The 16,797-nt window shown below is 30.1% G+C and overlaps 2 protein-coding genes across 4 annotated transcripts; one reads left to right on the top strand and one right to left on the bottom strand.

Annotated features, from left to right (window-relative positions):
- Positions 1-51: 51 nt before the first annotated feature.
- On the bottom strand, positions 52-16,793 carry LOC104758164 (lysine histidine transporter-like 1). Of its 3 annotated transcripts, XM_010480987.3 has the most exons (15): positions 16,431-16,793; positions 16,096-16,257; positions 15,802-15,992; positions 15,580-15,710; positions 14,995-15,122; positions 14,696-14,893; positions 14,399-14,606; positions 13,637-13,791; positions 13,191-13,374; positions 12,879-13,078; positions 12,258-12,651; positions 12,032-12,137; positions 11,829-11,920; positions 11,641-11,709; positions 52-335 (listed from the first exon to the last, which is right to left on the bottom strand). In XM_010480987.3, the coding sequence occupies exons 1-15, from the start codon at positions 16,442-16,444 to the stop codon at positions 237-239; spliced, it is 2,331 nt and encodes a 776-aa protein (XP_010479289.2). In that variant the 5' UTR covers positions 16,445-16,793; the 3' UTR covers positions 52-236. The 3 variants fall into 3 exon arrangements, with proteins under 3 accessions (XP_010479289.2, XP_010479290.2, XP_087352172.1); XM_010480988.3 differs by lacking the exons at positions 14,399-14,606; positions 14,696-14,893; positions 14,995-15,122; ... (2 more) ...; positions 16,096-16,257; positions 16,431-16,793 and adding an exon at positions 13,896-14,015; XM_087496046.1 differs by lacking the exons at positions 52-335; positions 14,399-14,606; positions 14,696-14,893; ... (3 more) ...; positions 16,096-16,257; positions 16,431-16,793 and adding an exon at positions 13,896-14,015 and having other exon boundaries at positions 11,514-11,709.
- LOC147924695 (defensin-like protein 90) lies at positions 5,345-6,029 on the top strand. The gene is made up of 3 exons (XM_087497279.1): positions 5,345-5,410; positions 5,503-5,641; positions 5,851-6,029. The coding sequence occupies exons 2-3, from the start codon at positions 5,563-5,565 to the stop codon at positions 6,000-6,002; spliced, it is 231 nt and encodes a 76-aa protein (XP_087353405.1). The 5' UTR covers positions 5,345-5,410; positions 5,503-5,562; the 3' UTR covers positions 6,003-6,029.
- Positions 16,794-16,797: the final 4 nt, after the last annotated feature.

The raw sequence follows: 16,797 nt of genomic DNA, 5'->3' as shown, positions 1-16,797 counted from the left end.
AAGAAGAAGAAAAAAAAGGTCTAGTGATCTGATATTTTTCCCGGCATAAATACCTCAATAACATTTTTACTCATTATCTTTATGATAAGAAAAAATGAGAAATTTATGTATTTGATCAAGGAAAAGTATCTTTCAATCGACATACGAAACATGAATGGAAAATTTGATAAATCTATGTATTTGCTAAAGAAAAATCATTTTTTCTATTGTAGATTGTGTTATTATGGGAAATTTAATCAAGAGAAGAAAGTGTAATCTTTGGATTGAATAATGATTTGCCTTAATCCCCCTATCGATGATAAGATCATCAGAATAACTCCAAGCACTATACATACCTGTTACATACATAACCAAATCTCATTGTTAGAGTTTTTGTTAATTTAATGCATCTTTAAGAATTTATTTATCTTGTTTACGCTAATCCTACTATATTAATTGAGAAGTACAAAAATAAATATAACCTTTAAAATGTAAAAAATTACATTAAAGTGCCATTAGAAATAGTTAATAAAAAGATAGAATCATTAAGAGTAAAAAAAATAATTAGTCACCTAACTAAACAAATTAATGTTACATGGGTAATAAAAAAACGATGAAAAAAAAATCACTTCCATTAAACAAGTTAGATTTTGTAACGATATCCTATATGTACGGAATATATATCCCTTTAACAGAAAAGAAAACAAATTATAATATCAGTTCAGCTAAAGAAAGTAAAAAAATATCACATTGATCCCCTTATCGTATCATACATATTTACAGAATGTTTATCCCATAAACAGAAAAGAATATCTTCTATATTTTTTGAATAATTCTTTCACCAAAAGTAAGATTATACTAATAATCTCTTTTTACATGTTACATCTTTTACGTATTTCAGAACCATAACAAGGATTAAGTGATATTAACAAATATTTAAACAATTTTATATTCATCATTACATGCTAATGGTTTTTTTTTTCAGCACATGCTAATGTTTTATTGACAAAGGTTTTTCATTAAAATATCTCTCTTGACAATCACAATTATCAACTATATACAAATAATATCATTAATATAATGGTAATTTTAAAGCTACCCAAACACAACAACAAATTTTTAATTTAAAACAACATTATTTAAATTCTGTAGAAATTTTTTTTAAAAATAGAAAAGTTATTATATAAGCAAACATAATTTATAATCTCAAACTATTAAAAATAACATAATAACAAAATATATTACAAATTTACATTAAATAAAAAATTCAACCCACGGTCTCTACCGTGGGTCAGTACCTAGTTAAAAGTATAAGGTCAGTTTTGAAAGTTAAGCACTAATTTGAAGTAATTTGTTTCTAAAATAATAACGAATCTATATATAGTCCTGGGCATTCGGATTTTCGGGTTTTTGGATTTAGACATTTAGAATCCGTCCGGCTTTTTTAAACTATCGGCTCGGGTTCAGGTAATTCGGGTATATCCAAACTCAAACAAACTATGAAAAAAAAACTAATTTTTATATTTTATAAATTTTATAACACTGGTATCTATACTAGTATTTTTGCAGCAGTTTTTCCTCAAAAATATTTTTTGGAAAGTTTTTACATTGAATGCTATTTAATGCTTATATTCATATCTAAACAAGTTTAGTTAACTTTCTCTACTATCCTTATAACCAAACACAATAAAAATATTTTAAGTATCCATATATATAATGTTTTATAATTAATATACATATTTAGAAGATTTATTCCATATTAAAAAAAATATTCTCCTATCATCTCTTTTTGATTTTAAAATTTAAATGTAGTGATCATCATATAATACATAAAGTTAATTAAAAAGGTGTATTTTTCCTGATGAATTTCTTAAACAGTCATATATTACTCAATTAATATAAAAAACTAGATAATAACCCGCGCTGGTAGCGTGGGAAATTTTTTTTTATTTTGTTATTTGTTAATATTATGTTTATGTTGTATCATTCATTTACATGTTATATAATATTGTACTATATGGTGAATTTTGATTCATATTAAACAACTAATAGGTAGGCCTGTAAACTACTACTGATACCCATATTGGACCTGTTTTTCGGTTTGTATCCGTCCCGAAAAAAGGTACCCGTAGCTTTAGGGTCAAGTGAAGGGTATAATAATTATATTATCCATGAATAATGATCGAGTATCGGAAATTAATTTAATTTTTGAGCGTCTCGTTACCCGTCTCATTACCCGTTTTATTACTCGACTCATAAATACACGTTAATATTTTGTAGAATAATGTTACCAGCGTGAGGAAATATTTATGTAAATTTGGATTTGTTTGTTACAAAATAATAGTAGAAAAATTTATTAATTCTATACATTTTATAAAATCATATATTTAATTTACTTAAGGTCATACTCTGATTTCGACCCGTAGTTGGTACTACTATTTTGGTTTGGTGCAATATCAAATTCGTTAATTATACATTTGGTAAAGCTAAAAAAATCAAACAAAACATGTATTGACCCGTGATTTGGTATTACAAATTGATGTGATCGTGTTTAGAGATCTTAATATACCAAATTTACAAATTGAAGTTATTGGTATAACATGTTGTATATTAATTTTATAGGTGAAAATTACAATTAAGTTATGTATATTATCAATATTATACACTTAGTATTGTTTATATAGTGAATATTGTGTATAAACAATTAAGTTTTAGCCAATTAAATAGTTTGTTATTATTTCCTAAGATTTATGAAACAATAAATAGAGTTAATTATTTTGTAAACAAATCTAAACTTTTCTTTTGTTAGTTATTAGAATAATTAAAATATAATAGCATTTTGGTAATATGTCACATTAGAACTGGTTAAATTTTTAACAACATAGCTTAAATAAGTATATAGATATATTTAAAAAAAATAAACAATCTTGTATCCTAATTTTAATATATATTTGTTATTATTAAATGATTTGGATATGTAAATATTTAATCTTAGTTTTATAAATAAATTTAAGTTTTATAATTTTCTAAAGAGTTTGTTCTTGTTTCCTAAGATTTCTGAAACAATAAATAGAATCTATTTAATTATTTTATTACATAATTTCGAAATAATTTTATTATTATTTTATTAAATAATTTCGAAATTATTTTATTAATAATTTCTTGTAATCTAATAAATTAATAATTACTATTTTTTTGGATAATCATTTTCAGGTTACAACAAATTAATATTAAGATTCTGTTATTATATTTTGTATTAAAATACAGTGGCATTTTGTGTAATATTTTACATGGAGTAGGGTTATTTGTTTAAAGGGTTGCTTAAATAAGTATATAGATGTGTGTTCAACATAAATATATAGTAAATTATACAATTTTAAGAAGTTTACAATTTATAACTGATATAACGAGTTATATTACATGATGGGTTATATGACATTACATGATCAAATTAATAATACTAAAAATAAACTATCAGTAATATAATATTTTAATACGGGTTAAATTCTTATTTTAATGTTTTAACAACACCAATATAAATATGTTGAATCAAACTGATTTAATTAAGATTATAGTAAACAAAAATTATTGTGCGGTATATCACGATTTATATATTAAATCACTAAAATTAGCAAAATAGTATTAAAATAGTACATTAACAAAAAAAAATTACAAAAACTTATCCCGTGGTGTACCGCGGGTCATAATCTAGTATATATAAATATTTAACGTTTCACATTATGATAGAGAAACGAAGATGGCAAAATGGTTAAAGATGCACCCTTAAATGCTTAAGGTTTTGACTTCAAATACCCTAAGATGCATATTTTACATTTAATTCGGGGTGGTTCGGGTGAGCATTCGGATTCGGATATTACCCGAACCTGATCGGGTATCCAAACTTTAAAAATACTGAACTCGATCAGGTTTTATATAATACCCGAACCGAACCATCTACTTCGGTTTTGGGATTCGGGTCCGGATAATATGCACATGGATATTTTATTATATAAAGTTGGGTTTTCTCTTTCTCTTTCCTCTACCTCATCACTTTTTATTTTCAGTTTTAACAAATTAATCCACATCATCAAAGGAACATATCTAAAGTTAATACATCAATTAATTCACTCATTTGGGTAATATTTTTATTATTATTAGAAACAATAATTTATAATAATTTAAACTAAATTATAAACCAAAAAAAAATGAAAAACAATATACAACCAAAAAAATGTATCAAATTAAAATATAAATAGAGGTTACATAAATAAAAAGTTAAATATTTCTATCATGGTATCGATTAAAAGTTGGTGTGTATTATTTTAAAAAATCCTCCATTATTATTTCAATTTTAATTTAATACAATTAATAATATATATATATATATATATATGTAATAAAACAATTATAATAGTAGTGGTAGATTGTAGAATTTTAATTAAAATTGAAAAAGAATTCTATTTTTGGATAAATATACATATTTAAAAATTAGAGTAATCTTATGAGTTTTTGGATTTAGGAGAATTGAAATAAAAGAAAATTATATAGAAACATAGTAGACTGTACATATTTAAAAGTAAAAAAAGTTATATATGTGAACATAATTTTATTTTGTCAAACAGTTAAGATAAAATGTAATATTTGATACTATGATGTTTATGGATAGAATAAAGTCCAATTATGAGATTCATTACTAGAAGCAAAATTTACGTGTAGTATAACACTTCAATGAAACTTCGCTATAAAAGGTGGGTATATTCTGTAAATTTTTTTACGTCTACATTAGTAAGTATTGATCACTCAAACAATAGTACAAAAGAGTATTGGAAGATGATAAAAGATGAAAAATACTTATGATATGTTTTTATAATCAATATATTTTAATAGAGATAAGAAAATGTGAAAAGAGAGTAGATACAAGAGATGACGAGTGTATACCAAAAAGTAAAAAAAAGTATTAGTTGTAAAAAATATTAAAATAAATAGATAAGTTATGTATGGCTTAATAAAAGAAAATTGAAATCTATATAGATTTGTCTTTTTAATATTGAATCATGTATTTATATTCAACTATTCATATTAATAATAAAAAATTATAGTCTCGCGCAACACGCGGGTTATAATCTAATGTACACATAAATGTTGGATTAAATTGTTTACTTTAAATAGAAATATATTACTTTGACCACAAAGTAGAAATATATTACTTAACATGTAAATGCAATATAAAAGTGAAACATAATAAATAATGAGCCTCATTGACCAAAAATTGTCGACCAGAATTACATGTTAATTAATATAATATGGAAGGTTTATTATATGTGTGTTTATATATATATATATATATATATATATAAACAACACACACAAAACCAACACAATCAGTTCTCAGTAAATAACTTGTTTTACTCAAATATCAACAAAAAAAGAGGTAAATGAGTTATACATATATAAGTGTAGGTTCGTATAAAATGGAAGAACTTGTTTTACTCAAAGTAACAAAATTAACCTTATTTTCTATAGGTTCTATTTGCTTTGCAGGATATATACACAGAGTTGTTTCATCCTCGAGAAAAATAACTAATGGCAACAAATAAGTTTTCATCTGGTTTATTACTTTCGTTGTTAATGTTTGCTCTCATCCTTTTGCCTATGATTTTAGGTAACACATTTATTTGACAAAGGATATAATTTTTTTTTTAATTACCTGAAATTTTATGAAATATGATTTGACTTTTCATTTGAAACAATGGTTTGAATCATAAATACTAAACATACATAAAAAAAAACTCATTTGTAGACATGTTAAAATATTAAATTGATTATTTTGTAATCAGACTGTTATTAATGTGTTTAAGATGAACCACATAGGGCAATATTACCAATGCATTGGCGTATGTAAACTCACACCGGAATGCGATAGGAGATGCATGTCTATGGGATACCCAAGAGGAGGGGAGTGTCGAATATATAGTTTTGGCAGTATTTGTTGTTGTGAACTCAGTGCTAAACCTCCTTACTAATTCATTATTAATGCATTATCTATATATGTACTTACAGTCTCAACTATATATGAATAAAAATATTTTTTAAGTATGGTTCTTGGTATGCAATTGTTGGTGCGGAAATTGACACCCTCAACATACCGATCTAAACCAATAAGTAAACCGGTTATCGGAACCGGAGATTCAGCTCAGAGTTGGATCCAGCCTTCGAACGAAGGCCCAAGAATATCAAGAAGCCCAACTTGGGAGCAAGGAATCGACTATTCAGATCGCCCGTCAGCCGACCTCACAAGAAACAAGTTACTTCCCTAATCTTGATCTAATTCCTTAGGAAAGTAGTTATATTCTGTAATCTAGGGAACCCTATAAATAGGAGATGTCTCCCATCTTGTAAGATCATCCAACAATTAATACAAAAACCCTAATTGTTCATAAGTTCTTGAGCAAAACTCTAACTTGTTTTCCAAGAGATTTCAATTCCCTTTTGCTTGTTAGCTTTGATCCGATTTCTTAGAGATATAGCTTTATTGAATTTGTTTCTCCTTTCAAACAAATTCATTGTGTGAAACTCAGTTTCTACAACAGTCTACATTGAATCATACAGACACTGATAGTAACATAAAAAAATTTCCTCTTTTTTTTTTTTTTTGATAATCCAGGTATCCAAAGCCCAATGGGCCCTGACTAGCCCACTACCCCGAAGGCTTGGCGTGCGTCCCGAAGGCGGCAAGAGTGGTTCCTGGAGGCCGCATAGCCCAATATTAAATTTTTCTGTGGTGGCCACTTAAGGTGTTTGCAGCCGTGAGTATTGAGAATCTCACCCTCAACCCAAAATCCATCCTATCATTGGCCCACCTATGAGTGGTTAAAATTTCCTCTTTTCCTATACATCATATAATTTCTTTAGTTATCCAAGATTATAATTCCTTTAGTTATTCAAACATCAAAATTTTCTCGAAATTCTCACTCAACAAAAAAAAGAAAGCAACTAGCTGAGTTATATACATAATACACATAATATATTTATGTTTGTTTCAGTAATTTTATGTTAAAAGATTAAATTGGTTATTTTTTACTTTATTTATGACCAAAGTAGGAATAAGTCACAAACCGGTTTATAACGTAAAGATATGAACACGTGTAGTGACTAATTTGGCATGAAAAAGAATGGTGTTAGCTTAATTGGAAGATTGGAGATAGAAGAGATGTCTAATTGAGATTTTGAGGAATAATATTCCCAGGTTAGGTATTATCATAATATTATATTTTAGTGATTTGATCAAAAGTATTTGTAGTTTTGAAAGATGAAAAAGTATCTAATTAACATTATTAAAATTTAATCCTCCTATATTAATTGAAAATTACAAATATGAAACTAACTTTATAAAATGTAAAATATTATATTTTTATGTTTTGGTATTATGCCAAATGTTTAATTTTTTAAATAGAGTAAAAATATAATTTTAGTATTAGACTAATGGTGTAACATTCCGACTGCCACCTTTTAGTGGGTTTCATGTCCACTTTCAGTTCATGGGTCCATCTTCTTTAATAGGCCTCACGTTCTTTTATTAGGCTCGTGAGCCCATCCATATCCAGCGGTCGGTTTGCTACGTCCGGGAAGCTTTAAAGACTTGTTACCGTCCCTACAAATCAGCATATGATCTTTTCCTGTGTTTTATCCTCACTCGCACAGTTCCGATAGTCTCTTCCCGGAGGTCACTCATCCTGAGACTACTCCAGCTCAAGCACGCTTAACTCTGGAGTTCTCTCAGAACCCTTGACCGAAAAGATAAGTACTTTGGTAACATAGGTGGCGAAATCAATTCTTTTAAACCTCACCGCAAGTCTCTGAAGCCAAGGTGGCACAATTCACTCCCACTAACAGATAGCAATGTCCTCATTGCGCACCGAGACCATCACCCCCGATGGTGTGAGCCCACTAGACTCCACACTCGTCTGCGTTCAACTCTAATACCACTTGTAATGCCCCGACCGCCACCTCTTAGTGGCTCCATGTCCAATCCCAGTCCATGGGCCCACCTTTTTTAATGGGCCCACCATCCATATCCGACGGCCGGTTTGTTACGTCCAAGAGGCTTTAAAAACTTGTTAAAATATTAAATTGATTATTTTGTAATCAAACTATTATTAATGTGTTTAAGATGAACCACATAGGGCAATATTACCAATGCATTGGCGTATGTACACTCACACCGGAATGCTATAGAAGATGCATGTCTATGGGATACCCAAGAGGAGGGGGGTGTCGAGTATATAGTTTTGGCCGTATTTGTTGTTGTGAACTCAGTGCTAAACCTCCTTACTAATTCATTCTTAATGCATTATCTATATATGTACTGACAGTCTCAATTATATTTTAAGTATGGTTCTTGGTATGCAATCTACATTGAATCATACAACTGATAGCAACATAAAAAAATTATTCTTTTCCTATACACCATATAATTTCTTAAGTTATTTAAGGTTATATATAATTCCTTTAGTTATTCAAACATCAGAATTCAGACAAGTATGAATTTTCTCGAAATTCTCACTCAACAAAAAAAGAAAGCAACTAGCTGAGTTATAACATTATACACATAATAAATTTGTGTTTGTTTCAGTAATTTTATGTAAAATATTAAATTGGTTATTTTTAAAATAAATATTTGCTAATTTTTTTATTTATGAGTTATGACCAAAGTAGGAACAAGTCACAAACCGGTTTATAACGTACATATATGAACACGTGTTGTGACTAATTATAATTTGGCAAGAAAAAGAATGGTGTTAGCTTAATTGGAATATTGGAGAACGAAGTGATGTCTAGTTGAGATTTTGAGGAACAATATTCCCAGGCTAGGTATTATCATGATATTTTATTTTAGTGATTTGACCAAAAGTATCTTTAGTTTTGAAGGATGAAAAAGTATCCGATTAATGTTATATAAATTTTATCCTACTATATTAATTGAGAATACAAATATGAAACTAAACTTATAAAGTGTAAAACATTACATTTTTATGTCATTGGTATCAAGGTAAATGTTTAATTTTTAAATAATGGTAAAAATATAATTTTACTTTTTGACTAATAAAATATTTTTTTTCTAATTAGTTATGGACAAAAATTACTAATTAGTTTTTAAAAAATCGTAAACCAATCAAAATTTTAAAAAGTAAGATTTTGTATCTAAGTATCCAAAATATTATTTTAATAACTATATTTGAAAACTTTTGTTAAGATTTTAAATTATGATTCTACTATTATTTTCTTTTATTTCATTTACAAATTGTTTTGAATTATTATATAATACATATGATAAATATATATACAGAATGTTTCGGCATAAGTTGTGATTTGAATTTAAAAAACCGAAGATATATTACTCAATCTATGAAGAAAAAAATGTTTGTTTTAATGTTCCACATCGGCAGGTTGGTAAAACTAAATTTACGTGGTTGATAAATTAATAAATTTTATTTGCTCACAATTAAAATATAATAATTAATACTTCAATATTTCAAAAAATAATGATGCAAATATAACACATAAAATAAAATAGTAATATATATTAAAAAAATTAAAATATTATAATACTCTAAAATAATTAATATTAAAAAAATATCTAGATTTATCAAACAATTGCAATATTAAAAGTAAATACTGTCTCAAACAAAATAACCTTCTTTTAAACGAATATTATCTTATTATATAAAGGTTGGTTTTCAAAGTTAGTAACTCACTAGATCGTGACACGTGTTAGTTTTAATGATCAGATATCAAAATTAAAAATTCACCATATCTTGACATATGTCAGTTTTACGATTAATTATCCAAATTAATAACTCATCAAGTCGTGATACATGTCAATTTTAACGATCAGAAATCACATATCAAAGTTGGTAACTCATCAGCTCGTGACACACATCAATTTTAACTATCAGAAATCATGGTTTTCAAGCTTGGTAAAACGATGTATAAGAATTGTAATCTTCTTATATTTTTAAAAAAATTGTTAATCATAAAAGGAAAATGATTCTAAATACACTTCTCTATAAGCAAAGAGATGATGAAATATTTTTCACCAAACAAAATAATTTCGACTACCTTTGTTTTTCTTGGTAAAATTTTATTCTTTGTTTTTATTAACTTTTTGTTTGACACATCATTTTTCTTAAAGGCAATTTGTTGTCTAATCGAAGCAAATATATAAAAATATTCATATAAATTACCACGTGTTTTCATCGTCGTTTTTTTGAATTTTGTATTGTTTCACAGTTTCATAATGCATACTACGCAATATTTGACTTTGAAGTGTTAACAAAGTTTATTATGCATAATAACTAAGGTTTTTGGGATTAACAAATTTCTCACTATGTTATTATTATTTATATTAATTTGTAGGATAGGTAGCATAAAAAAAGATGAATACACAAATGCAAGATAACAACAGAGATTATATTAACACTAGATTAACTAAACAGAAAGCGTTCTTAACGTCGAACGATAGTATGTCTTACAAGAAAGTGGGAAGCAAAAAATATTTAAAAAAATAATGAGCTCATTGGAATAAATTTTCTCATAAAATATAAAAGGGAATAAGGAAAATATACAGAACATAATTAATTCTAAAAATGTAAATACTCACTTCTATATAAATATAGACTGTCTCATATTATTCACCTAACAATATAATTTATCTAAAAATATTGATTTCAACTTTGTTCTATTGGTCAAACTTTTTTAATAGGAAAAAAAAATTTTCTTATTTTTTAAAACCAAAATATACTCCTACTTTCTACTTTCTCAGTTTGGAATAGGTAAGATTATTATGTTGACCAAAAAGAAATGGAAGATTAATATATGCATCTTCTTTCTCTAATACTGCATTTTAAAATTTATTGTAGTAGTTGTAGATTGTTTTATTTAATTTATATTTTCATCTTTGAATTATTTGAGATTCATATATTACCGTGCTTGTAATTTTCAATTCTTTCATTAATTATGTCAAATTAATTTTCTTCTAATTTCTCAATCTTGTTTGGTTGGTCATAGACATTTTCTTTTTGTGCAAACATAATTATTACCTTCAATCTCAAAAGAAGATAAAGAGAAGAAGGTTATCAACCTAATGGTTGGATAAAATAAGCTAATCAAACGCAAGCCTACAACAAACATAATAGATTGGAAAAACATAAATCATTGTTGATAGATCCATAGGAGTTTGGAACAGAGGCTACATCATGGTGTGTCAAAGAAGCTTTCATAAATACATTGGGAAATTTAACATTCGTTACTACCAAAAGATTTTGTGACGTTAGAAAATGGTCTTTAATTTCATTGGTTGCTGAAGCAAGCCAATTTTAGATAGCTAAAAGATGTAAACATGTTCTCTCCACACATGAAGAGGATGGAGCCGAGGTTTTCTTTATAGTGGAGGAGGTTGGACACAATGTTATCTCCCCAAAGAAGTAAAATGTGGGAAATTGGATGCAAGGTTATATTTTTATAATAAAGACACATTACCCAATTCATGCTTTATTATTATATTGTATTATATTTTTTAAATAAAATGTTGATCCGTGCTTTATAGCACGGGATATCTTCTATTTAAAAAAAAAAAACAAATAAACAAAAGAGACACATTACCCAATTTGTCCACCAAGACAGGCTAGACCTCTTTGGTTTATAGATTATCAGCCACATTATGCAAGGAAGCTGCAAAACAAAATTGTAAAGCGTACAATATTGATTACATATTAATTTGCTTTTACAGATAAGAAATTAATCTGCATAAAGTTCAAAATTTCATAAGTAATACATATATACACACTTACAAAATACGTTGTCGGAGCAAACGCGAATCCTCCAAAGAAAGCGAGAAGGCCACCAAAGAACGGTATCATTATCGCAATGAACATGGTTAAAGCTGTCCTCACATAGTAGAGAATGTTGTTTAGATTCATATAAGTTGTATCTTATCATCTATTAGGAAAATATTAAGAGATGCGTATAGAGTATATTACACCAAAGTACTTACCAACATAAACATTTCGTACAATAAAACGAAGAATTGTAGATGGTTTGAAATTCAGTTTCTTAACCAGAAATGTCTCCACCATGTCGAAAACCGGCATTGCGAATATCTGCAAGTCAAATTTTCTATTTAGAATTTCAAATTTTCGCAATGTGTCTCATGTAACATTTTCACCAAGACCTAGACAGAGGCTAGAGACTAGACTAACATTTAAAGTTATTGGACTGACCTGGTAACTACCAATGACATGCATGACGACGAACAAGTTAGCGGCTGCGATGGTCCAAACGGGCGTTTCAAGCGACATCAAAACGTTATCCAAAACAGCGTTTCCAAAAACGCCGTATCCAACCAAAGCAACCGGGAAATAACACAAGGCCACGACCACGTAAGCCACCACGACCCCTCTCCACATAGGACCTTTCGAAGGTTTATTTGGAGTAGAAGGTATCGTTGCTTGGATCTCAAGGACCACATTGTGACCTGCATAAGCAAACGCAATGCCCCCAAGCCCCGTAAAGAAACTTAAGACTGTTGATGAGGGCGTGCCTGATTTGTAACCATATTGAACGTCTTCTTGAACGCCCTTGGCGGCTGTTGTTGTCCAAGCAATTGTCGAATAACTAAAAAAAGACGTAAATGATGATTATCGATTAATATACCACTTTTTCAGAAACATGATTCTACCATTTTTATTTACAATTTATCATGTTTCCACATTTTTGAACAAAAACGTCATGTTATTATATACTATGCACATGTTCAAATATAGCTTATACATATAAAATACTATTTATCTATTGTAACGTTTTTCTAGTATATAATGCCTATACAAGATGAGTAAGTATACCTAAGAGACATGACAGCGGCGACAAGAGAGACACCCGAGATGGAATTGAAGTTTGGAAGATGAGATAAAACGAAATGAGAAGAAGCAAATATCATCACGAAGAAAGAAAGTCTGATTGGTGAGCAATCTTGACAGACGAGTTCATGAAACTTCTTCAATGATTGTCCTCCGGTCACCATATAAACTATGCACACTCCAACCTTAAATTTGTTCAAGTAACCAAAATCAAGATTTACATCGTTTAAAACATTAAATGATAAGTATTTAAAATCAATACTTTTGCATACAATCGAATTGGGAATTAATGCTTACTTCGACAACGATTTGCTGAGGAACAATGATATAAAGGCCAAGACGTTCGCCGAACGCAAACTGGCCAAGTTCGTGGTAGCGGTCAAAGCGCTTTCCAGGAACCATCTCGTGCATCTCCACCATTTGCCATAATGTGTAGAGTGTTATTACCCATGATAGTATCAACACTGTTATGCCTGGTCCCCTAACATATACAACAAGATCATGTAAAATCTTTGAATATATGATTTGATTATATATATATCATGAAATACATATACGTTCAATGGGAAAAATAGGTAAACTGATTGTTGTAACTTGTAAGGAAAAATAGATACATATATTCAAAAATACATATTTTGTTATAGTATAAAAATTTGCAAAGGTTTGATGAAACATTAAAATATTTAATTGCTTCTAAAAATGTGGATAACAAGAGATTCAAATGCAAATGCGACGTTGCGTACCATCCGAGCTGGGCCATGGAGTAAGGGAGACCAAGGACGCCGGCTCCAACCATGGCAGTCACATTGTGAAACGTGGAGTACCACCATTTCGCGTTTCTCGATGAAGTTATCGGAAGCCAATCATCAATCTCTTTCTGTCTATCAAGGTCGTCAATCTAGTTATAATCAAGAAGATCAAGATTAACCCTTCATAACTAAAGCAAATTAGATATATAAACAAAAAAAAAAGGATTGAGAATGAAAGGGTGATCTGACCGACCCGGTGGTCTAACGAACTTTGCTCCGGTGGAGTAGGAACTCCGTCAGTCATCTGAATATACATTTTTCCAGACAATTGTAATAACTCTACCACTTTGGTTCTCTAGTAATCTCATAAATGACGGATATATTTATGTATAAACCTTTGTACATGTAGATGTAGATTAGAAAAATCAACCTTAGTTCCGTTGACTTGTGTGCAAGTCCCGGCCGCAATGGAGGGATCGTGGACACTTTAAATGTTACATATATTAAAACTGAAAAATGCAACTTCCTTTACTTATTTTATAATCAAAGTTTCCAAGTGTCCAGTTAAAAAAATGTTTTCTTTCTAATCAAAAACAAAGCAACGAAGTCAACTTTGATTCTACAAGCCTCAACAAAACACAAAAATTCCTGCATTTCTTTTCAAGCTAATAAGACCCTTTGAGGAATGCTAAAGAGAAGAAACAAAAGTTGCTATTGCGGCATATTAGCGTATAAAAGAGTAAAAAAAAGTTTAACTTCAGGCAGATCTTTGATGAGTTGTAAGAACCGGTTCTTGCTTGGTTCAGCTGTAATCACATGCATCGTCTTCTCAATCTGTGGTAAGACCTTTGCTAATGGTTTCCCTGTAACCAAACCGCCTGCTACAGTCTGCGTTTCCATTTCCTCTACCAACGCGTCCGTGAAACACTTGAGCGAAATTTCCACTATATCTGTGAATTCAGTGCTGCAACACAAGAAAGACATCAAGAGATAAGGTTATTCTGCAACCATCCACAAATGTAATAAAGAGGAAATATTGTGTGTTTATCTTACCTAATGAGTACTTCTCGGGTCTCAACCATGAGTTGTTGAAACTTGGACATAGCTTCATCCGAAGAGCCACTTGTGTCTTGAGGCATCATTAAATAATCAACCCAGTGATGTGGACTTCCCGTGCTCATAAACACATCCATAACCCGCATCACAGTTTCTTGAAGAACTGCTGTGGTAATTACATCTTTTAACTGCTTTCTGTAATTAAAAACACACACACACACACACAAACATATATATTAAGTTCTCTCAATTATAGTTAACTTATGAAGGATCTACAAACGCATTTCGGAACGTACCCTTTAAGAACTTCCCTGACTGCATCCTGCATATCTGAAATCAAACCTGGCATTGCATTGGTGACAAGAAAATCAGCACTTGACAAATACTTCTGTTCATCGTTTCTATCAATGAGATCTAACTCTTCCTGCACAAAACAAAGAGGAAGATGAAAAAACGTTTAAAAGCTCACACGGCAAACAAATCACAGGACAAGCGGAAGCTGCTTTATAAGGTAACCAGAACTACGTCAAAGACTAAACAGAGTATAACACTTCAATTTTTAGAAGGGAAACAAAGATAGACAGAGCTACTAGTAGAGACGTGATTATACAAGTTGTCAAAAAATGGACCAATGTGTTTTCCCTAGAAATAGTTTCTTGGTGATGAGATAAGTAACATGTCATACTAAAATCACATAAAAGATGAAAAAATACTTGTTCTCCCAAAGGAACTCTAAGGTAAGGGCCTCAACACCATGATCACATAAAGAGGCTCTGAGAGCCAAGCACACTGACTCATGGGAGCAGGAAAGAACATGTGCAGTATCGATTTATGAACAGTAATTTCCTCAGTCTATAGAAGAGGGAAGGAGATTATCTTACAAGTAAATGAGAGCTGCCAAGAGCTCGTGCGGTGTCAACATACAAATGTCTGCCTAAAATGTTGACTTGAACCCTAATGTATAAGCTAAGCAATGTCACAGACCACAGAGACAAAACCATCCTCGTGAAACCTGGCAAAAAAACAAACACATAACATGAATAATACAGGTAAGAAACAGAAAAATTTGAAAAGAGTAAGTAGTAGGTGAGTGCAGTGCATACTCAAAATCTTGAGCTCGTCCCAGAGCTGAAGCTTCTCGGAAGAACTCAACATTCCTTTGCCTTTGTCCAGTCTCTCCATAACATCAGAGACATCGATATCCTCGCTTATACGAATACTCAAATACTGCATTGCGTGAGGCAGTGTGGTCGAATCCACAATCAACTGAATATTCTCGAAATGTGCCTTCATTCTAAATAAAAAAAAAGCATAGAAAGATCAGTAAGAGAATCCATAAGAACAGAATTCGAAAGACCTGAGGTTTTTATATATCAGCTCAAAAGACAAGACTTAACTGGTTTTTGATGAATTCGTCATTTTCACGCTGGTGAGCGAGTTCTCGTTCCAAATCAGCAAGCTTACGAGTATGGGAATTGTATAGTTTGTAGAGCAAATAACCACTTCCTAAACAACCAGCCGTCACCAAAACCTTCCTTCTATGCTTCCTCCAAAAACCCCTAATTTTTTTTTTATCACAAGGTATCGAATCAATTACAAAAACCCTAACTTTATTCACCAAAAACCCTTTCCTGAGGATTTGGAATTAGTGGGCTAGAGAGAGTGAACGCAAGAAACTAAATTTCGAATTTTCACGAAAACAGTAAATTTAAAGAAAGATGAGAACAAGAACCTGACGAAATCCATGGCTGCTGGTGAAGCTTACTTACTGAAGTCAAACAGAGAGATACATAGCTCACAAAACTCGCAGAATGATGAAGATTCACGAATTGGGTCGCCCACTCGGCTTGAAAAGGAGAAAACTTTGCAGGCGAGAGAGATGATTTTGAGTCAGAGATGGTTCAATAGATAAAACATAAAGAGGGTTTCAGTCTAATCAATCACTTCGTCTTATTCCCCCAAACGAGATTCTTCTTCTTCTTCGAAACTCGAACATGTAAAAAAAGTTTGTATCCCCCACGGGACAGGACAGTCGAAGATTGTGTTCTTTTACTACAACAAGCTTGAAATAGCCCAAACTCGGTTTGTTTACTTTAATT

This window comes from Camelina sativa, chromosome 17, assembly GCF_030686135.1.
Source record: "Camelina sativa cultivar CO46 ecotype springtype chromosome 17, ASM3068613v1".
NCBI classification, from domain to species: domain Eukaryota; kingdom Viridiplantae; phylum Streptophyta; class Magnoliopsida; order Brassicales; family Brassicaceae; genus Camelina; species Camelina sativa.
This window is presented reverse-complemented; position numbering and strand designations above follow the sequence as displayed.